General features: G+C 34.8%; 2 protein-coding genes across 2 annotated transcripts; both read right to left on the minus strand.

Moving 5' to 3' along the window:
• On the minus strand, positions 2476-8440 carry LOC18610944 (succinate dehydrogenase [ubiquinone] flavoprotein subunit 1, mitochondrial). The gene is made up of 16 exons (XM_007046895.2): positions 8187-8440; positions 7492-7653; positions 7294-7381; positions 6670-6816; positions 6442-6582; positions 6085-6170; positions 5917-6009; positions 5748-5811; positions 5429-5572; positions 4881-5068; positions 4351-4525; positions 4098-4268; positions 3800-3869; positions 3594-3714; positions 3465-3502; positions 2476-2907 (listed from the first exon to the last, which is right to left on the minus strand). The coding sequence occupies exons 1-16, from the start codon at positions 8289-8291 to the stop codon at positions 2805-2807; spliced, it is 1896 nt and encodes a 631-aa protein (XP_007046957.1). The 5' UTR covers positions 8292-8440; the 3' UTR covers positions 2476-2804.
• LOC18610945 (cytochrome P450 90B1) lies at positions 13714-18488 on the minus strand. The gene is made up of 8 exons (XM_018114041.1): positions 17856-18488; positions 17431-17755; positions 17178-17330; positions 16832-17083; positions 16631-16723; positions 16452-16530; positions 16239-16345; positions 13714-14246 (listed from the first exon to the last, which is right to left on the minus strand). The coding sequence occupies exons 1-8, from the start codon at positions 18056-18058 to the stop codon at positions 13968-13970; spliced, it is 1491 nt and encodes a 496-aa protein (XP_017969530.1). The 5' UTR covers positions 18059-18488; the 3' UTR covers positions 13714-13967.

Raw genomic sequence — 18492 nt, forward strand, 5'->3', positions numbered from 1 at the left:
TCACTCCATGATGTTGCAAACCTTTGCTTTCATGTGCATATATCCAAACAAATTTTGAATTGGTTTTTAGAGTAATTTAAAGTAATTAAGTACTAATACGACTTTTTTTTGAGGGGGATCATTATTAGCAAATACTAAAGAACAAGATGCAAGATATAACAATCATGGATTTGGAATAACAAGAGGAAAAGTGTGTGGAAAAGGACTATAGATTAGTGTAAGTTTGAGTGAGAAATTAGTAATGAGGACATGATTTAATAATAATGCAACTTGATGGTATAATCAAATTTTGATTAATCGGAAATCTCTTTATCATTTCACTTTTTAATTAGAAAGCAAGTGGTGTAATTATTTTAGTAAAAGTTTAGGTTTTAAGGTTTAGAGTTTAAAAAATATAATTCTTATTATTTTATTTTAATATATTCAAAATTGATTTCTTTTAAATTTTGTTATTATTTTTATGATTTTAAATATTCAAAATTTATATAAAAATAATTAAAAAATAATATATCCATGCCCGACAATTTATTTCAAATTCAAGCCAAATTAGGAAAAATGTAAAAATTTTTTTTGTTAAATTTTAAGTATGTAATGGGATATAATGCTTTTATCATTTCTTAAATTTCTTACTGTTTGATTTTGAATTCTCAACATTAATATAAAAAAGTTTCAAAAAACATATAACGTACCCACTGTCGAATACTTTAATCCAAGTTCATGCAATTCAAAGAGAAAATATAGATGTGTGTTTATTAAATTTTAAGTTCGTAAAGGGAATGTAATGTTTTTATCATTTCTTCGATTTTTTTTCTCTTCTTGTTAGGACTTAGATTCGAAATTTGCAAGTTGAAAATATGAAATCATGGAAATTTTTTCTTTTTCTTTTGGCTAAAACGGTTTCAGATCCTCACCCACACACACTATGTCTAAACCCTCAAAACAAAAAAAAGGAAAAAAGAAAATCTACAAAATTTTAATGTACCCAGGTTGAACTTATATCCATGCTAGGAGGCTTGTATGTGACTCGATCCGATCTGGCTGATTATTTTAATCTTTTTCTCTATGTATTTTTCTGGAACATATACCTAGGGAGGCATTGTAGCCTTAACCCCTTAATAATCACAGTAAATTAAAAACAAATGATTATAAAATAGAAAAAGCAGGTTGATAAAAAGTGAAGCCCCGAACGTTTCTTAGTAAATCATGACGAAGTAGGATCTTTCAGTCAAACTAGCAATAGAGTGGGTTCTTGATCACCCAAAGGCTGCTTTTTTTGGTGCAAGTGTTTTTCACCAGCACCGATAGGCTACTACTACCAGGCAGTGACAACAGGCAGTGGCCTGTGACTGGTGAAAACAACTTGGAAAGACGTTTTTAGTACTTCTTTGTAGTGGGAGACACTGTACTTTTGACAAAATGGGATAGGATACTCATTGGGTTTTTTTTTTTTTTTTGCCCTTTTTCTCTTGAAAGTGTATTTGTCCTTCGATTTTTATATATATTGTCTATGCAAAAATCTGCTCTTTTAGTCAATTGTTATAATGATTAGCATTTTTAAACTAATATTTTGAGAACAACCCCCTTGGGATTGGATGATTATCTTGGCTTGTCTCCCCATGATAGTGATGCTTGCGCAAGAAAAATAACATAATGAACAACTTAACGACTGGTTTGGAAGACTTTTAGTATGGATTGGCTGCCCCACACTTATTTGAATGATTTTATTGAGGAAAGAGTAGGTGTAGCTAAGCAGGTTATGTCCTGTGGAGGTATGATCTTTAAATCAATGATCAAATGAAATTAAATACAGGGACCTGAAGTCGTGGCAACAAAAGGAGAAGCTTATTTCCTTCTGGGCTGATTTGGTTCACACGAGAAAAAAGATCATGTATCGAGCCACATGCTGAACAAGGCTATAAATCCATGTTGTTTTGTTCAATTTGTGGGTCTTGAATGGGCTCGTACGGCCTATGATACATCTCACAGAACCCATAAACCAAATAACCCAAGTTTCTATGAACTTTGAAGCTTAATTTGATGCCATGATTCGGGGTGGGGGGAAGATGAAGCCAGGCTAAAAGAAGGGGTCGGGAGAAGGTAAGTTGGGTAGTGGTTCAAGTCTTGCAACACTATTATCAGCAGTTAAACTTGGACATGGGTCTAGTCCTCTTTTCCTTTCAGTTCAACAAATTCTTTGTCGTTCTTACCGTTCCCAAAAGAAATCCATCCAATCTACACTTTCCGAGAAAAGAGAAGAAACAGTCGTACTCCACATCTCTTACCTTCCAATTTGGAGAAACTTTTTCACAGGGAGTGTATTCGGAGGAATACATCATCCCCACCAAAACATAATTAAATTGAGAATTTAGCGGAAAATTAGTCCTAATCAGGGTAAACAGTGAATTAATTTACTCATTGAGTTATTCTAATTAATTATGTTGTAATTTGAGAGCCTAACCACACAAGCACAACGGATTTTGAGCAACAGAAATAGCTGACTTTCAACTTCACATGTTAGTGTTAATGTCTGAAGGACAAGGAGTCACTCGTACAAAGGCTTCTCAAATCAAGCGACAGGTAACCTTATTACTGACCAAGGGAAATACAAAATTCGGACTAAGATTTAAACTTGTTGCTGCTTTCAATCACAAAAGTTCAATGATTGATGAATGGCACAAATATTGCCAAAAGCACTGTACGTACAAATACTTTATTGCATCCTTTTTCTCCATAACTTATTCCGGGCTGAGTTGTTGCATACCTCGTAAATCATTTGCATAAAGCACATGATATGCCTTCTCGAATTAATACACACGGGCTTTAGGTGGGAATGACTCAATCTCATCATCTAATGTGTTCATGTGAACTGGCCGGTAATCCAGTCGAACCTTCTCATTCTCCCAATAGCTGCAAATCAAAGTAGAATTTGTAAACAAATCAACAACTTGATGTTCCCAACAAGATTTTAAACCAAAATAATGTGGCAATTTAGTGATTTGCATCCAAAATCTAGTAAATTACTAATGATACTCAATAGATGATTATCCCTAGCAATAATAAACATTCTCGGATTCACTCTGCCAATACGAACAACAAAAAAGTAGATTTTATCAGATTCAGGGCATTAAATCATGTTACCAATCAGACAACAAACAGAAATACCATGGAGAACCCCTAAACTTTATGCTCTTTCCTGCAAGAAACATTCTACACTTAAATGCCTCACCCGTGATATATTTTTCTTATAAGTGGCTCTAAGGGTCATATTATATATAAAATTCAATAACCTAAAGCCCAAGCATTATAAATTTATACATCTGGATTAAGATTGGTTCCTTATTAACAGAAACATGTCCTCGATACAAATACACCTGTCTCTACCAATTTTAAACTCCCCCCACCACGACATAAGCCCATATACATAATCACAATGCGTTCTTCCAAGTAAGGGAAAGAGATCTTACCCCAATGTGTGTTTCATCCAGTTCTCATCATCTCTTTTCTGCAAAATAAAAGCAAATTCACTTTATTAACAGTAGCTTGGCAAAAAGGACATAATAAAACTGAAAAAAAAAAAGAAGAAAAACACTAACCGTAAAATCTTCACGGGCATGTGCACCTCTGCTCTCTTTCCTAGCTTCAGCAGAATGCATAGTGATACAGGCATTTATCAAAAGATTTTCCAGCTCGATAGTCTCTATCAAATCAGAGTTCCTGCAAAACAGTTTAAAAGTAAAGCTAGAAAACAATCAACTACAACAATGATTTGATCATCAACATCCTAGTCCTCCAATCTTACCATATTAGACTTCGATCCTTCAACTTAACATCATGGAAACTTTCCCATGCCTCATCAATTAACTGACAACCTATGAAACATACAAAGAAGTAAATAGGTTTTCCCAAGTAGTAACTAAAAGTTAAAAAAATTTATTAGATTCAGAAGTAGAATCTCATGAACAACATAAAGATCACTAATCACTCTATTTCCCTGATAAAATGAGGAACAAAAGGAAGGCTGAATGGGGAGAGGAAGACACATGACGCAAAAATCAAAGGGACAAAACTAAAACATTAATGATGAAGAAACATCACACCTTCTTCTAATGTTTCCTGTGTGCGGAAAACAGCGGCATTGTTTTGCATTACTCGTTGCATATTCAATCGAATTTTTGAAGTTGGAAGAGAACCATTTGAGTTTCTTATTTTGTCCAGCCATGCAATTGTTTTCTCACTGGCATCCTTCTCCAAAGGTTTCAGCTTCTCCCCTGAAAAATAACTTGTATATGAAATAACATCGAGCCATAAACAGCATAGTTACTCATCTGCAAAAAATAAAATACAACATGCCTGGTCTATGGATCTCTGCAACTCTATTTGCACAAGCCCGACCAAAGACAACAATATCAAGAAGGGAGTTTGCACCCAACCGATTGGCACCATGAACAGATGCACAGGCTGCCTCTCCAGCAGCCATTAGTCCAGGAACCACAGAATCAGGATTGCTGCCTCTGACAGTAACAACCTGAGAAAGCCAAAAGCACACTGATTAAATAAGGTGAGCGTTAAATTAACAAAATTTAAATGCATGGTGAAATTAAAACCACAAATAGTTGAATATCAGATGTGATTATTTGAAGAAACTAATTATTGCAAAACAGTTCTCAGATAATATTGCACATCTTTCAGTTTTAAAATATGTATATCAGTTATATAATCATACAGATAGATATCAACATATATTTGTTCTATGTATCTCTAAATGCATTAATATCAAAATTAAATTCCAGTAAACCTCCACAATTATACATTCTTTAATATCAGAAATATTTGTTCAGAACATCCACATGTAAATGCATTAATGCATCTGAATAACACACCTCTCCATGGTGATTTGTGGGAATTCCACCCATATTATAATGTACAGTAGGCAAGACAGGGATGGGCTCCTTTGTAACATCCACACCAGCAAAAATGGCAGCTGTCTCAGAGATACCTGGAAGCCTCTCCTTGAGCACCTCTGGGGGTAAGTGATTCAAGTGGAGATAGATATGATCCTTCAAAGGTCCTATTAAATATAAATATCACAGTTAAAGACTCCAAGTCCAGAGAAGATTCATATTATTTTGCATGTAACTGTTAATTGTCTGCATCACACAACACCAGAGATAAACATATCTTTGTTGTGGCATTGGCACCTACAAATATTAGTCTTTTAAAAAAAAAAAAATTTGATACCGAAAACTTCAAAGAACTGAGACTAAGGATCCCATAAAAAGAAACCAATTATCTACTCTAACCACAAGCTCCATATTGCAATACCTAACTGTACATCTTGCAAACCCATATACACACCTTAAGCAAGAAAAACACAGATGACGCTGCATGTAGTACAATGGAAATGTCAGCAGTGAGGAGATAAGCATACCTACACCACGACCTTCCCTGATTTCCATGGTCATAGATCTTGAAACAACATCCCTTGAAGCAAGATCCTTGGCCGTAGGGGCATACCGTTCCATAAAGCGTTCACCTTCACTATTTCTAAGAATACCACCTTCACCACGAGACCCTACAAATTGCCGATGAAAATTAGACTATGAACCTTCTCAACTTCAACTAAAGAAAAGGGTGCAATTTAAAATTAAATTCAAAAATAGAAAAAGAGAAAGGTATAATAACTTTCTATATCATACAAATATCGACCCAAGACAATGCCCTTCATAAGAAGTTGAATATGCACAAACCTTCAGTGATGAGGCACCCAGCCCCATAGATTCCCGTTGGGTGAAATTGCACAAACTCCAAATCCTGTAAGAAGGATACATCAAGAGGGGGACGAACAGAGAAAGAGATAGAAGAAAAGAGAGCAGCTCCAGGAAACAAATTTAAAGGATAGAATGAAACACAAGAAACCTGGAGGGGAAGCCCAGCACGAGCAACCATAGCATTGCCATCACCAGTGCATGTGTGAGCCGAGGTTGCAGAAAAGTAGGCTCTACCATATCCCTGAAAGAAACAGACAACAAAAATGAAGGTCCTTTATTCATTTCGAATAAAAATAAATAAGAATAAATACAATACCCCAGTAGCCAGAATTGTCGAAACAGCACGAAATCTATGTAGCGTTCCATCCTCCATGTTCAAAGCTATCACTCCCTGGCAGCTCCCTGCATATAAGGCATCAACAATCAACAAAACTTATTAACATTACACAATAAAATGAATGAAAAAAAAACTTTGTTTCGTCAAAGGTTCAAAGGTATAAAACGTGGGATGACACGTTCATCAAAATAAGAAAACAATAAAAAGCTCAAAAGTATGGACAGCTAAACATAACAAGGGATGATAAATATGCCAGGCCTAAGGTAACCAACACAAACAAAAGGAATCTGAGATGCAATTGACGGAGAAAACCTTAAGTTCCCTGAAATTGCCTACCATCACTATTCATCAACAGATCCAAAGCAAAATATTCAACAAAGAATTGGGTATTATGTTTCATAGCTTGGCCATAGAGAGAGTGCAATAGAGCATGCCCGGTTCTATCAGCAGCACATGCACAACGATAAGCCTGTCCACCTGGTCAAGATTGAAACATTGCGAAGTCAAGATCAGAATTCTACCCACTAATCATCTGAGCCCATTATCAACTTTGTGCACTCATACCTTTTCCAAAGTCAAGGCTTTGACCGCCAAAGGCACGCTGATATATTTTCCCATCTTCTGTTCGAGAAAAAGGCAACCCATAATTCTCAAGTTCAATAACAGCTTTTGGTGCCTCCCTGCACATATATTGAATAGCATCCTGATCACCTACAATAATACACCCTCTTCGGTTAAAACAGAAAACAAATGGAAAAAGATTGTTAGAAAGGTAGTTAACTACTGCACTATAGAGGTGCAAGTGGAAAAGGTAGTTTAATATTGCAATACAGAAGTGTAAATGTATGTGCACTGCATGGCTCTTATGCCTTTAGCATGAATCATATTGCTTTGTTACATATGATCATCTGATATTAGTAGTTTGATCAGAGTTTGAAGGAAAAAACAAAAGGTCAGCATATGTGGAAGCCACTTCGACAAATTCAGGGAGATAACAATAAACAACTTCAGGCCAGACAACAGTGCACTTGAGGTAAACATATCCCTTTACTTAAAAACAGAAAGCTGATTAATAAATAGACCTTTGTTATACAGCTAAATATCGAGTAGAAGCATGTGCTTATATACTTCTCATATATTAAGTTCCTACAAAATCACAAAAGACACAAGCTCAATCAAGTCATGTACCTAACCAATCACTTCCTTTAACTGTGTCATACATGTGCCATCGCCAGTCATCTTCAGTCATATTCCCCAAAGCAGCATTTATACCACCCTGAACAGAAACGTCAAGACAGATATGAAGTCCACCTATCCATAGTCATAGTACACGTGTGCCTTGAATTGTAGCAAGAACATCACTCATGATCATGAATTCCTGTATACCTGAGCCGCAACAGTATGTGAACGTGTTGGGAAAAGCTTGGTAATGCAAGCAGTATTGAATCCATGCTCTGAAAGACCTATGGCTGCTCTTAGACCCGCACCACCGGCACCAACCACCACCGCATCATATGTATGATCCACTATGGTATAAGGGGATCGTACCTGCAATAATCGCAAATGTTCAACACAGAATCCTATTTGTTCCATTTCTAATTACTATAATAATATATATGAAACGTTACCAATCAGAAGAACACATAATACTTAACAAGCAATCGAATATATAATGCATTTTACATAATTTTAGCTAAGTAAATAGGGGTAAAATCACGATAACCTATCCAAGAAGAAAAAAGATATTAATTCTTAAGTTCGATATGTTTGTTTGCACAGTAAATTACCACAGTCAACTAAACGGAGCTAAGTTAAGATCATTTAAGAAAAACCTCTATAAATTTCTTAGACTATTTTCCTTGGCTGCATTTTCTCAGCAGCCAAACAATCCAACCAATAAAAAAATTATATAAATTAATAAAAAAAAAGACATATGAGGTAAAACCAATCAGAAAAAGAAAATCCAGAAATCGTGAACAAAAAGAAGAGGAAGAGATAAAAGCAAAACATCTCTTACTTTTCAAAATAGAAAATAAAAATTTTAAAAATCCGAAAAAGATTGGAAAAAGAAAGAACCGTACAGATTCGTTGTCGAGGAATTTGGAAATGTGAGATCTAAGAGAGTCATATGAGACCGATCTCTTCGAGTATGGAACTCGAAGGCTACGAGAAACGCAGCGCCACATCTCCCCCCACTTAACTAAGAATTTTGTTCGATAAGTTTTTCTTTCTTCTCCTTCTTCTTTTCTGAGTTATGAGTGAGGTAGGCGTGTGGTTAATCTGTAAATATTTGCTGGGAATTGTTCTCGGAAGAAACAGCGAAAAAGGAGGCGCAGTGAGATATTAGAGGAATAGGTGAAGTAACTCGCTGTGCTGTTACGCTTACCCTTGGGTTTTCGAGATAACTACCAAAATGCCATTCTAGTTGCATTTAAATTTTTAATGCATTTTTCGATGAACATAGAAAAAAAAAATCACGGAGCAGGTGTTATTAGATTTTGTCACTAATTATTTAGTTGCTTCATGTATGTAACACAACGACTCAACTTCTCAGCTACAGAATGAACACTTATCCAAGAGTTTATATGTATTTTTCAGGAGTGAATTTTTTTAAAATTCTCGATAAAAGCACATCATTTGTTAAAATTATTAATTCCCAATTAAAAATTAAAGTTTAAAGTCCACGACAATGTTAAAATTAACTAATTTTTGTTCAAGGGATATCAACCTTTTTCAGTCTTTGGGCGTTGCTCTTTGTGTTTTACTTGGAGAATCCTTTCATTCCTCACTCATTAATGGAAGTTCTCTCTTGACTTTAAAAAAATAATTAACTAATTTTACTTGATTTAGTGAAATATTTGAAATTTTTATTACAAAAATGTCAACTTCATCTCATAATATTATAAATTTTATTAACAAAATTAGAAAGATATATCGTGTATCTCATTATAATAAATTTAAAAAAATTAAAAATTTTGATATAATATATAAAAATAAAGACATTCGTATTTTGCTTGTAAAGTTTTAAAATCTATTAAAAATAAAAATTCATTGAATTAAATTTGAGTTGGGTTTTGGTATTTCCTTAAAAAATATAAAAGTCAAAACCTCCAAATAAGAACAAAAATTTTTATATTTATTCTTCATTTTTTTTTTGGAGGGTAAAGTTTTAAATTTTAATTTTGAAAAAAAAAAGAAAAGAAGAAAAGTTGAACAATAAACAGGGGCGGTAAAAGCCGAGTTTTGTTGTTGCCTAAGTAAGGGAAACGTCAACGGCGGAAGGCTGGTGTTTTAGCAACCTTAAACCAAGTTTAGGTGGGCTAATTAATAATGACCCAGGTGCCACCACGTAGGAGAAGCAGAGAGGCATGCCGCAGTTACCTGGTTCATTCCAATGATACGAGCTGCTGCGCTTTCCTGCCACGATGGATTTTTTTTTTTGGCTGGAGAAAGCAGCCACGTTGCCTCCAGCCTCACCACTCTTACAAAACAAATTCCATTATGATCTTGATTTCGTGTACCGTAATTAATTTGGGAAAGTTAGTTGCACCTATCCTTTGCAGGTATTTTATGGAAGTGAAGTCGCAAGCTTACTGTACATGTTCACTTCAGTCATAAAGCCAAGGCCCTAGCCCGTTCAAGCCTAAAAGAAAGGGCTATTGGATCCTGAGAGGTCATTTCAATTCAGCCCAAAAGTCCATTGACGGTACAAGGTTTGGGTGGAATCAAGAAAATTAAGAAGGCACCTTACGTCATTTATCATTGGCCTTTTGCTATTTCTTTTTCATCCAACATTCCTCAAAACAATTTCTGGTAAAAGCCCTCAAAAAGTCTATAATACTAAAACCCGGGCTCGGCTCAAGCTCAGCCCGTGAATATTATAATATTAATAAATTTTTATATTTTATATTTAATTTTAATTTAAAATATATTCAAAATAGAAAAAATATTAATAAAACATATTTTTTACTCTTTCAAAAATGAAATAACTTAAACGGACTATTCAAACATGAGTTTTTAAAGCGTCATTTCGAGTTCACGCTTGAGGTATGAGTACCTCTATGCCCAAGTTCTTTAGCTTGTTCAACCTTTTAAGTTTTAAGTAAAGACCCAAACGGAAAAGGATCAACTAGAGCACAAGTCCACGACCAATCCACTCTACTTAACTTAAGCAAGCTCATGACCAGAGCTCGTCAAGAGGTTGCAATTACCGGGCAAAGCTAAGGCAGCCACGATTCACCATTTAAAGACGCAACTAACAAGGCCTATGGTGGGACAGGATGGACTTTTCAAGTCCCAATCGCAAGTCCATCTCTAGCCATTAAGCCAATGCGACATAACACAAACAAAGGCACAGGATATCCATAAATGTTCGATTTTTGCAATTTCCATTGCCGGTCTGGGAAACAACACTGATATCTAAGCTCCTTATTTGTCTATTCCCCGTCTCGTTCTATTACAATCAGAATTTAATGGAGAAGATTGTTCTTTGCTGGCACACAAAATCTCTTTATCTTTTTTGTTTCTTCCTTCAAGCACTACACCACATTGATTCAAATCACCACCACACAAGCATCTTTTTGTTAAAATGAAGAAAAAGAAAGGTGTATGCGATACAAATATGTTGAAGTAGGTCAATATTCATGCAGACAAAGCAAATCTTAAATATAAAAACTTTGTTCCGCTCAAATTATTGTTTTTTCTTTACTCAACTTGACACGTTTAAAAATTTAATAAATATGAAAATAATTAGACTAAAAAAATGTGCAAAAATAATATAGTTAGATTATGAAAAGTGAAATCAACATGAAAAAATAAGGAAAAAAAGAATCAATTTTCTATGCAGGACAAACAGTGTAATTAAAAAGTATTTGTTCTTTTGTAAATTAGTTTTTTACAACTAAAATAACTTAAAATTTTTCGAAAGTAAAAAAAACTACACAAAGTCGAAAATTCCCAAAAAAAACACTAATTGCAAATTTTTTGCCGCGAGAAACAAAAAAAATTAAGAAAGAGAAAAGAAAGGCAAAAATGCATGCATTGTTACTTTCTCATTAATGGGTTTGGGCTGGTCCATCACTCAAAAATTAAAAAAGCCGCGTTAAGGCCTAATGCAAAAGGGCCTACTGTTGTGAAAGGTGTCGAAGTTTTGCGGAACCGTACAATACATCATCGCTGTTATGAAAACCTCCAGAAATTGCCAAATTGTCCATGTGTCGGCAATTTCAGTATCTCTCATCCCTCCCAACAGCCAAATATTATGGCAAGATCCTCTTCCTCCCATGCCTTTTTCTATTTAAAAAAAAAAAAAACCTCCACCCAACGTAAACGTGCACCTTGCAACACCACTGCCTTATAACACTAATGCTGAGCTTGACACACGACACAAACAGAGACACATGAAATCATTGAGAAAAAGTAGTAACATAAAACACAAAACGTATTGGAAAGTGAAAGGAAACCTAACCAGCAGGCCTAGAGGCCAGCGCTGAGGTGATGCTTCGCTCAGCACCCCCCCACCCCCTCCCTCCTCCCGTTTTACAAGGAAAAAAACAGGTATCAAGATATGCTACCATTTAATTTCTCCACAAGCTTTCCTGCTGCCCTTTCTTTCTATATATCATTCATTTCTATTTTCGGTTGTTGGCCTTTCTTTTATCGAATCGTGGGATACATTTGGATTTTTAGAATTAGCTAATCGGAGGAGTTGGTTGATGGTTTTTGGAAGGTTCCAATCAGGCTGCATGGAAAAGCATGTGCTTTGTTTATGTCCATGGTCAGAGACAACATAGGCTCCTTAATTATTTTATCATAAAGATTTGAGATTTTATTATGAATTAAATCTCGTTTTGTTTTTAGGGTGCTTGAGGAATTCACACCGGAATGTCTTACAGATGTAATGATGAGAGTAAACCCATGATCAAGAACATAGCCGACATTTTCTATGTTCAATCATAAAATCAATGGAGGCCCTTACGTCCTGTGACTTCCATGGTCTTTCTGAACAAAGAGAAAAAGCATAGTTGCTTGCACTTTGCACCTTTGATTTTGGTTATTTTTCTGCTTTGATGCTAATCATATTTTCACCAAACAAAATGCTTGCTGGCTAATAGTCTGTCACATTTTATATATGTACTATATTCGTTTAGATGATAAACAAACTTAAATAAAGAATAGCATATGATAAGGGGTTATGTCATGTTAATTACAAAAGCTCCTTATCAAATCTTGCTAACTTTACTAGAAATAGATTTTTAAATTGCTCAAAACCTTGATGGAGACATAAATGGTTTGTTTGTATACCATTAAATAGCATTGTAGAAGTACTCAAAGATTAAAAGTAGTTTGATAATGTATTAATTAATGTGTATTGCATGGCATGCTTATTATTAATTTAGTTTTGGACTTTTCTAATGAGAATAATCTCCTCGCTTCTCACAAATTTCACATGTTTTTAAAATTTAAATATTGTAATGCCTTGCCTCTAAATTTTAATTTATAATTGTTGAAACATCACTTCAAATCAATTTAATTAGATTATAAAATTTTTATTCATATTTCATTCTATACAAATTTAAAATCAGTTGAAAGAATTTAATCAATTTCTTTTTTTCTAGATTTTCTTTCATTCTGGACGTACCAAGGAAAATGCAATGGCTTAGACTATATATATATGTATAGTTATCTATTTAGAAGTAAAAAGAGCAAAGGGAAAGACAAGGGAAAAGGATTGATGTGCAAAGTCGGAAAAGAAGGTCAGCCACTCGTGGCAACGACACAGAATTATAAGAAGAGGGCCCGCATATAATCAAAGATACGCATTGCATGGTGGCAACCAAAAACCGTTAGAACATTTTTTTCAAAACGGGGGAGAGAAACGGCCAACGCGACACTGTCCCAAACGACAACATCCTGTCTATTAATTATTTTTCCTCTTATTTAATTTCCATGTTCCTTTCCTCATTTTTGTATTCCATGAGCCTAAATCAAAATATCTATTTTCTAGATGGTATATGGTATATGAGAGAAGAGAGTAATGTAGACATAAAATAAAAGAAAGGATAAGTATTTTTAACTATTTTCATGTCAATAAATAAAATATATTTCAAATTTATATTGAATATCTATCTTAAAATTTAACAACAACAAAAAAATCAAACCAAGAGTAAACTTCCTCAACCTTAGATCTATTTATAATGCTAAAATAAAGTATTCGCATTTGTTGTGCTTCGTTCATCAAGTCAAACTTTAATATTTATAAAGTTATAAAAATTGTACAATTGGTTTCATTTCATTCTAAAATTCTTTATCTTTAGAGCTATTCAAAATTAGATTTAATAACAATTCTTACGATAATTTCATTATATATATATATATATATATATATATATATATATATATATATATTCACACAAAACAAAAGAGAATTGTAAGATATGAAATAATTGGGATATCTTCATTCACCATATATACTTTAAATTTTACTTCAATATACAAATATTATTAACAAATAAGCAAACTACATGAAAAGAAAAGCCATAACACATAAATATATATATATATTTAAATGAATAATAATAATAATAATAATAAATCTCAAAATAAAAATTTACAATATTGTGGATGAATATATAAATATAAGGTGGTCCTAAAATATTTATATATATCTGTGTTACGTACTTTGATTCTCTTTGTCTTTCCCCTTTTTCTTCATGTGATATCTATATATATATAAACGTCAAACAACTAAAACAGGTGGAAAACACAAAAGCCACCATCGTCTCCCACGCACAGATCAATGCTAGTAGCTTTGGTGCAATGCCCGAGCAGCTGAGACTGCCAGAAAGACCCATGTCTCTTTTTTAATTCATATCCGAAGTGTGGCGCTGGACTCTGATGGGTAAGCCTTTGGGAAAGTCGACAAAAGGGAAGGCAAAGGCTTGATCCACATCAGCTAACTCCCATTGGTAGTTGAGGACCAAATGGTGGATGAAGACCGCCATTTCGAGTTTAGCCAGTTCTGATCCCGCGCATAGCCGTGGTCCTCCCCCGAATGGCAAGAAGTAATTGCTGCTCGACGCGCTGGGCGTTGACGGGCACGAAGACGAAGGCGACGTCCCTCGAGTAGTATTATCATTTTGCTGCATCAAAATGAATCAATCGGACGGGTGATAATGATCAATAATCTAACACAAGCTGTTCAAGAAATAGTAGCAAGGGAAGATGCATGCATGAATTAAGAGAACGAAAAGTGTCTACTGATTTAACATATGAAAATTATATCAGAAACTTGTTTTATGACATGGATTTTGTACGTAGACAGGGACGAAGAAACTTAAATTCAAGCTTGATTAAGGATGTGCAAGTAGGGTGTATGCCTCTCTAACTTGAATACATGTTAAATGCAAAAAAAAAAAAAGAGATTGTAACAGTACAACATGCACTATAGCATGTTACTGTCATGATTGATAATGGCATCAAGAAGATTTTTGGTAAGAAAACTTTATGAAAAGGATCTAAATGTACCAAACGTGCATGCATTTGTAGCCAAACTGAAATAATAATATGGGACATGTATACCAAAAAAAAAAACTTCTCAATGTGGGGATTATCCATTGTCTCAACTTTACTAGAATTTGTATGGTTCAGTGCTCTCTTTAACCTTCTCGGTAACCTTTCAGACATTTTTTTTACTAGTAATAACAATTCTTTTTTTTTTTTTGGACCAATCTATGAACTGTGATTGACCCACTAGCAAGAAATAAAGGCACACCCCTGCACGTGCATGTGAGAACCCCACAGCCACATGGGGGCTTTAATCATCATCTTCAAACCCCCACACCTCCCCACACGCACGAGAGTAGAGGCCAGACCCCCAAAGCCTGGTCCGGTCTGGTTTTGGTTTTTGAGAGGGGAGGGGAGGGGAGGGAGGGACCAACGTCCGTACAGCACGCAACAAGGGTTCATTGATCATGACAGTTCATGTATTAAGAGGATCCGTTGGATCGTAGCTTGTCTTTCAGATATCTTTCCCCTAAAGCTGATTTTGCGTATTCCTGATGCGACAGTAATCAACGGCTTTGATGGAACTTTGAAGGACCCCACATGGTTTCAATGTTTCTACAAATATTAATTCCTAAAAACATTTGCCACACCGCTACAATGATGAAAACTTTATCCAATTTTTTACTTTTAAAAGAAAAAGGGGAGAGAAGAGAGCTTATGGCTTGAGGGTAATGCTATCATTCCTCGAGGAAAGAGAGAGTTGTTATCAATGTCCAAAACAATTCATACATCATTAAATCTATGCTACGCTCTTCATTATTAGTTGTGACCACTTATCTTGTAACCACAATGATATCTTTATTTGCCTAGTACAAATGTCTCAAATTAATATTTTATAAGTTTTTGAGGACACCGTATTCCTTTATTATATATTTTTTAAAAAAATATTAAACTCAATTTTGTAAATAAAAATACATATATTTCTTTGGTTCTTTTCTTTATTTTTCTATATCCTGGAAACATTAAGATAAGAACTTTAACTTAAGTGTTTTGTATTAATAAAACTATTTAAGGATCGGAAGAGATATTTATCATGGACATCGAGTCAAAAAATCAAATGCTACCACTGTATATTTATTGTTGACATTATGAACATTTATCCATTTAAAGTCAGTTAGGGGAGTTTAGACTTTAGACGCATCTCATCATTTTTGTAAGATAGACTTCTCTTCTGTCTTCTTTCAAGACATCATGATCTCGGTTGCTTACGACTATAGTGACAAAAATTGACGAGTCAAGACTAAATGAACAGCAAAGTTTCATACTCTATCTGCTCTTTTTTTAATTAATTAAATATTACGAAAATTAATTTGATTCTTTTATTTCATTTGGCATCCAAAGGAAACTGTTTGTAGCTCATTGAACGGTACTATTCTAGGATCATTGACAAAAAAACTTGTCAAAACTAGCATAGAATCCGAATGAGCTCATGTTGGTTCTTGCCTACTAGTACTATCTCTAATAGATAATGGGTTTTTTAGGACTTCAAAATGAAAATGGAAACTATCTGAATAACAACAAATCAATAACTATTACATAGGCATGATCTGGTAATTAAGTAGACTGACCTGCCATCTCCATGGATTGAAGTGTTCAGGCTGGTCAAAAAGAGAGGGATCCAAGTGCACAGCTGCAATCACTGGCAGCACTTTCCAGCCACATGGAATATCATAACCTTTCCAGCATAAGGAAAAAAATGGGTTTTCAGTTTCATTTTTGATGCTGTTTGACTAAGCCAGTAAAAGTTAATAAAGTAGAAAAGGTTAGTATCTTCAAGTTACCTCCATACCGAACATCTTTGAGAGCCTTTCTATGAAGAAATCTGACAACATTTCCGAGCCTAAGCGTCTCATTGATAACCTTTAGAAAGTAAAAACAAGCAAAGAAAATCAAAACATGATCTTAATCATAGCCAATGACCCAAAATAGTATAGATTTAAGGTTAATGAAAAAAGCTTACGCATTGTGTGAATTTCATTTTCTTGTAATCATCCCAGTTCAGTTCCATCTCCCCTGACTGCTTCTTGGCTCTGAAAATTTCAAGGTGTTCTTCCTGGGTGTTTAGAAATAATAAAAGGAAAATGATGAATCAAAAGGAATTAATTGGAGATACGAAAAGGAAAGGCTGCACTCTGTTAGATAAGGGTCGGTAGTTGCTTACTCTCAACTGTTGAATAGCGGTGGGACAACCCGGCAGGAAGTAGATGGCTAAAGCTATGGCTACTGATGAAGTTTCATGCCCAGCGAAGAGCAAGCTCAGGATCAAGTCAAGGATTTGCTCTGTCGAAAGGTTTGAATGCTTCAAAACCCATTCAAGAAGATCATCTTCCTCGGGATTTTCTTTTCCCTCCTTCGTTTTCTTTATCCTCTCTTCCATTTTTCTCTCAATAAATTTGAGGATAGTTGATCGAGACTGTCAGAAGCAGAACAACAAAGAAAATTAAACCATCAGATTCATGACCAAAAGAAATATATAGCATATGTGGGATTAATTTTATAGTTTACACCTGTAAGGCCTTTCTATATGCAGTTCCAGGTAAATTTAAAGGAGCAGAAACAACTCCTTTCATGAAAGTAACATATTCCTTCTTGAGCTGCTCGGTCTCAGGATGTCCAGGATCCATGCTCATAATATTTTTTGCCATCAAATTGAAAGTGAACTGCAAAGCATATTCCTTAAAACATAAGCTAATCACTTTTCTTGGCTATATATTCAAATAAAGCATGCTAATTTCATAGACTTCCAAGATTTCTTTCTACCTTTTTTGCTTCATCCTGAGCTGAAAATATACAATCCTCTTTCCAGGTACTCAGAACAAGTAAGGTATGCTTCTCCACTTCCCTCAACAGATGAGTCCTCAGCCTGGCGTTGCTCAAGAAGTTCAGTGATATAATTCTCATGTCTCTGTGCATGTCTCCAACTAGAACCAACATAGACCATTTCCCAAGAATGCCACCGATACTTCTCGGATAGCTGCACTCAAATAATCTTCCTTCGTTCTGTAATATGAACTTATTCAACCCAGCATCTGCAGAGACGATTGTCTTCTCGCCAAACAAATTTGATTTGTAGATGTTCCCATACCTGCATGATAATTGAAACATAGGAAAGATTTTGATTCATTAGAAAAAGGCTTTTGCTTCAATTTGCTTTTCATTTTTCTAACACGGAAAGTTTAATTTACCTTGATATGTGCTGCTGCATGAATTCTCCTACTGATATAGCAGAGTAAGGCTTCAAGTAACCAATTGTTTCACCCACAAAAGGCCAACCCATTCTGCCTGGTGGAAGGTTGAATGTTCTTTGCTTTCTCTTGATGAGAATGAAGAACAGAATCAGAGATAAGAAAGAAGGAAGAAACAAGAAAATATGCTCTGAGTCAGGCATGGAGACCGACTCTTTCTTCTTCCTCTCTTCTTCTCCTGGTTCCTCCTCCTCCTTCTTCTACTCTCTTTTCTATGTGTGTATATGGGTGAATAATTTGCTTAGCTTTCCAAGAAAGAAATCAGATGTCTACTTTTGTTTTTGAAAAGTATTTTCCGTTTCTGGAGACTTTAAAGTCACTTACGGCAGGTGGTTTTCATGAAAAACCGAACTTAATGGAAAGCTTTGAAGCCAATAAGCTTACTTTTCATGCTCTATCGAATTTGGATCCTTTCGCTAACCCTTAAGGGAAAAGAGCGGAAAGTGGCAAAGGAATTGGTAACACTTAAGAAAATGTTTGCCTTTCACAAATAAAAATTTCAGATTCATAACATTCTTTCTGAGGATCAAAAGGCTTTTTGCTGCATCTGCTTTCTTTATTCTTGATAGGCAATATA

This window comes from Theobroma cacao, chromosome 1, assembly GCF_000208745.1.
Source record: "Theobroma cacao cultivar B97-61/B2 chromosome 1, Criollo_cocoa_genome_V2, whole genome shotgun sequence".
Lineage (NCBI taxonomy): Eukaryota > Viridiplantae > Streptophyta > Magnoliopsida > Malvales > Malvaceae > Theobroma > Theobroma cacao.

Excerpts from the sequence above, each read along its gene's own strand:
- LOC18610944 (XM_007046895.2), bottom strand. The coding sequence starts at position 8,291 with ATGTGGCGCTGCGTTTCTCGTAGCCTTCGAGTTCCATACTCGAAGAGA. Across the intron at positions 6,171-6,441 it reads TCTGTTGATGAATAGTGATG|GGAGCTGCCAGGGAGTGATA; the intron begins GTAGGCAATTTC and ends CCTTATATGCAG. Across the intron at positions 3,715-3,799 it reads AAGGATCGAAGTCTAATATG|GAACTCTGATTTGATAGAGA; the intron begins GTAAGATTGGAG and ends ACTGTTTTGCAG.
- LOC18610945 (XM_018114041.1), bottom strand. The coding sequence starts at position 18,058 with ATGCCTGACTCAGAGCATATTTTCTTGTTTCTTCCTTCTTTCTTATCT. Across the intron at positions 16,346-16,451 it reads CAAAGATGTTCGGTATGGAG|GTTATGATATTCCATGTGGC; the intron begins GTAACTTGAAGA and ends TATGCTGGAAAG. Across the intron at positions 14,247-16,238 it reads TCAATCCATGGAGATGGCAG|CAAAATGATAATACTACTCG; the intron begins GTCAGTCTACTT and ends ATTTTGATGCAG.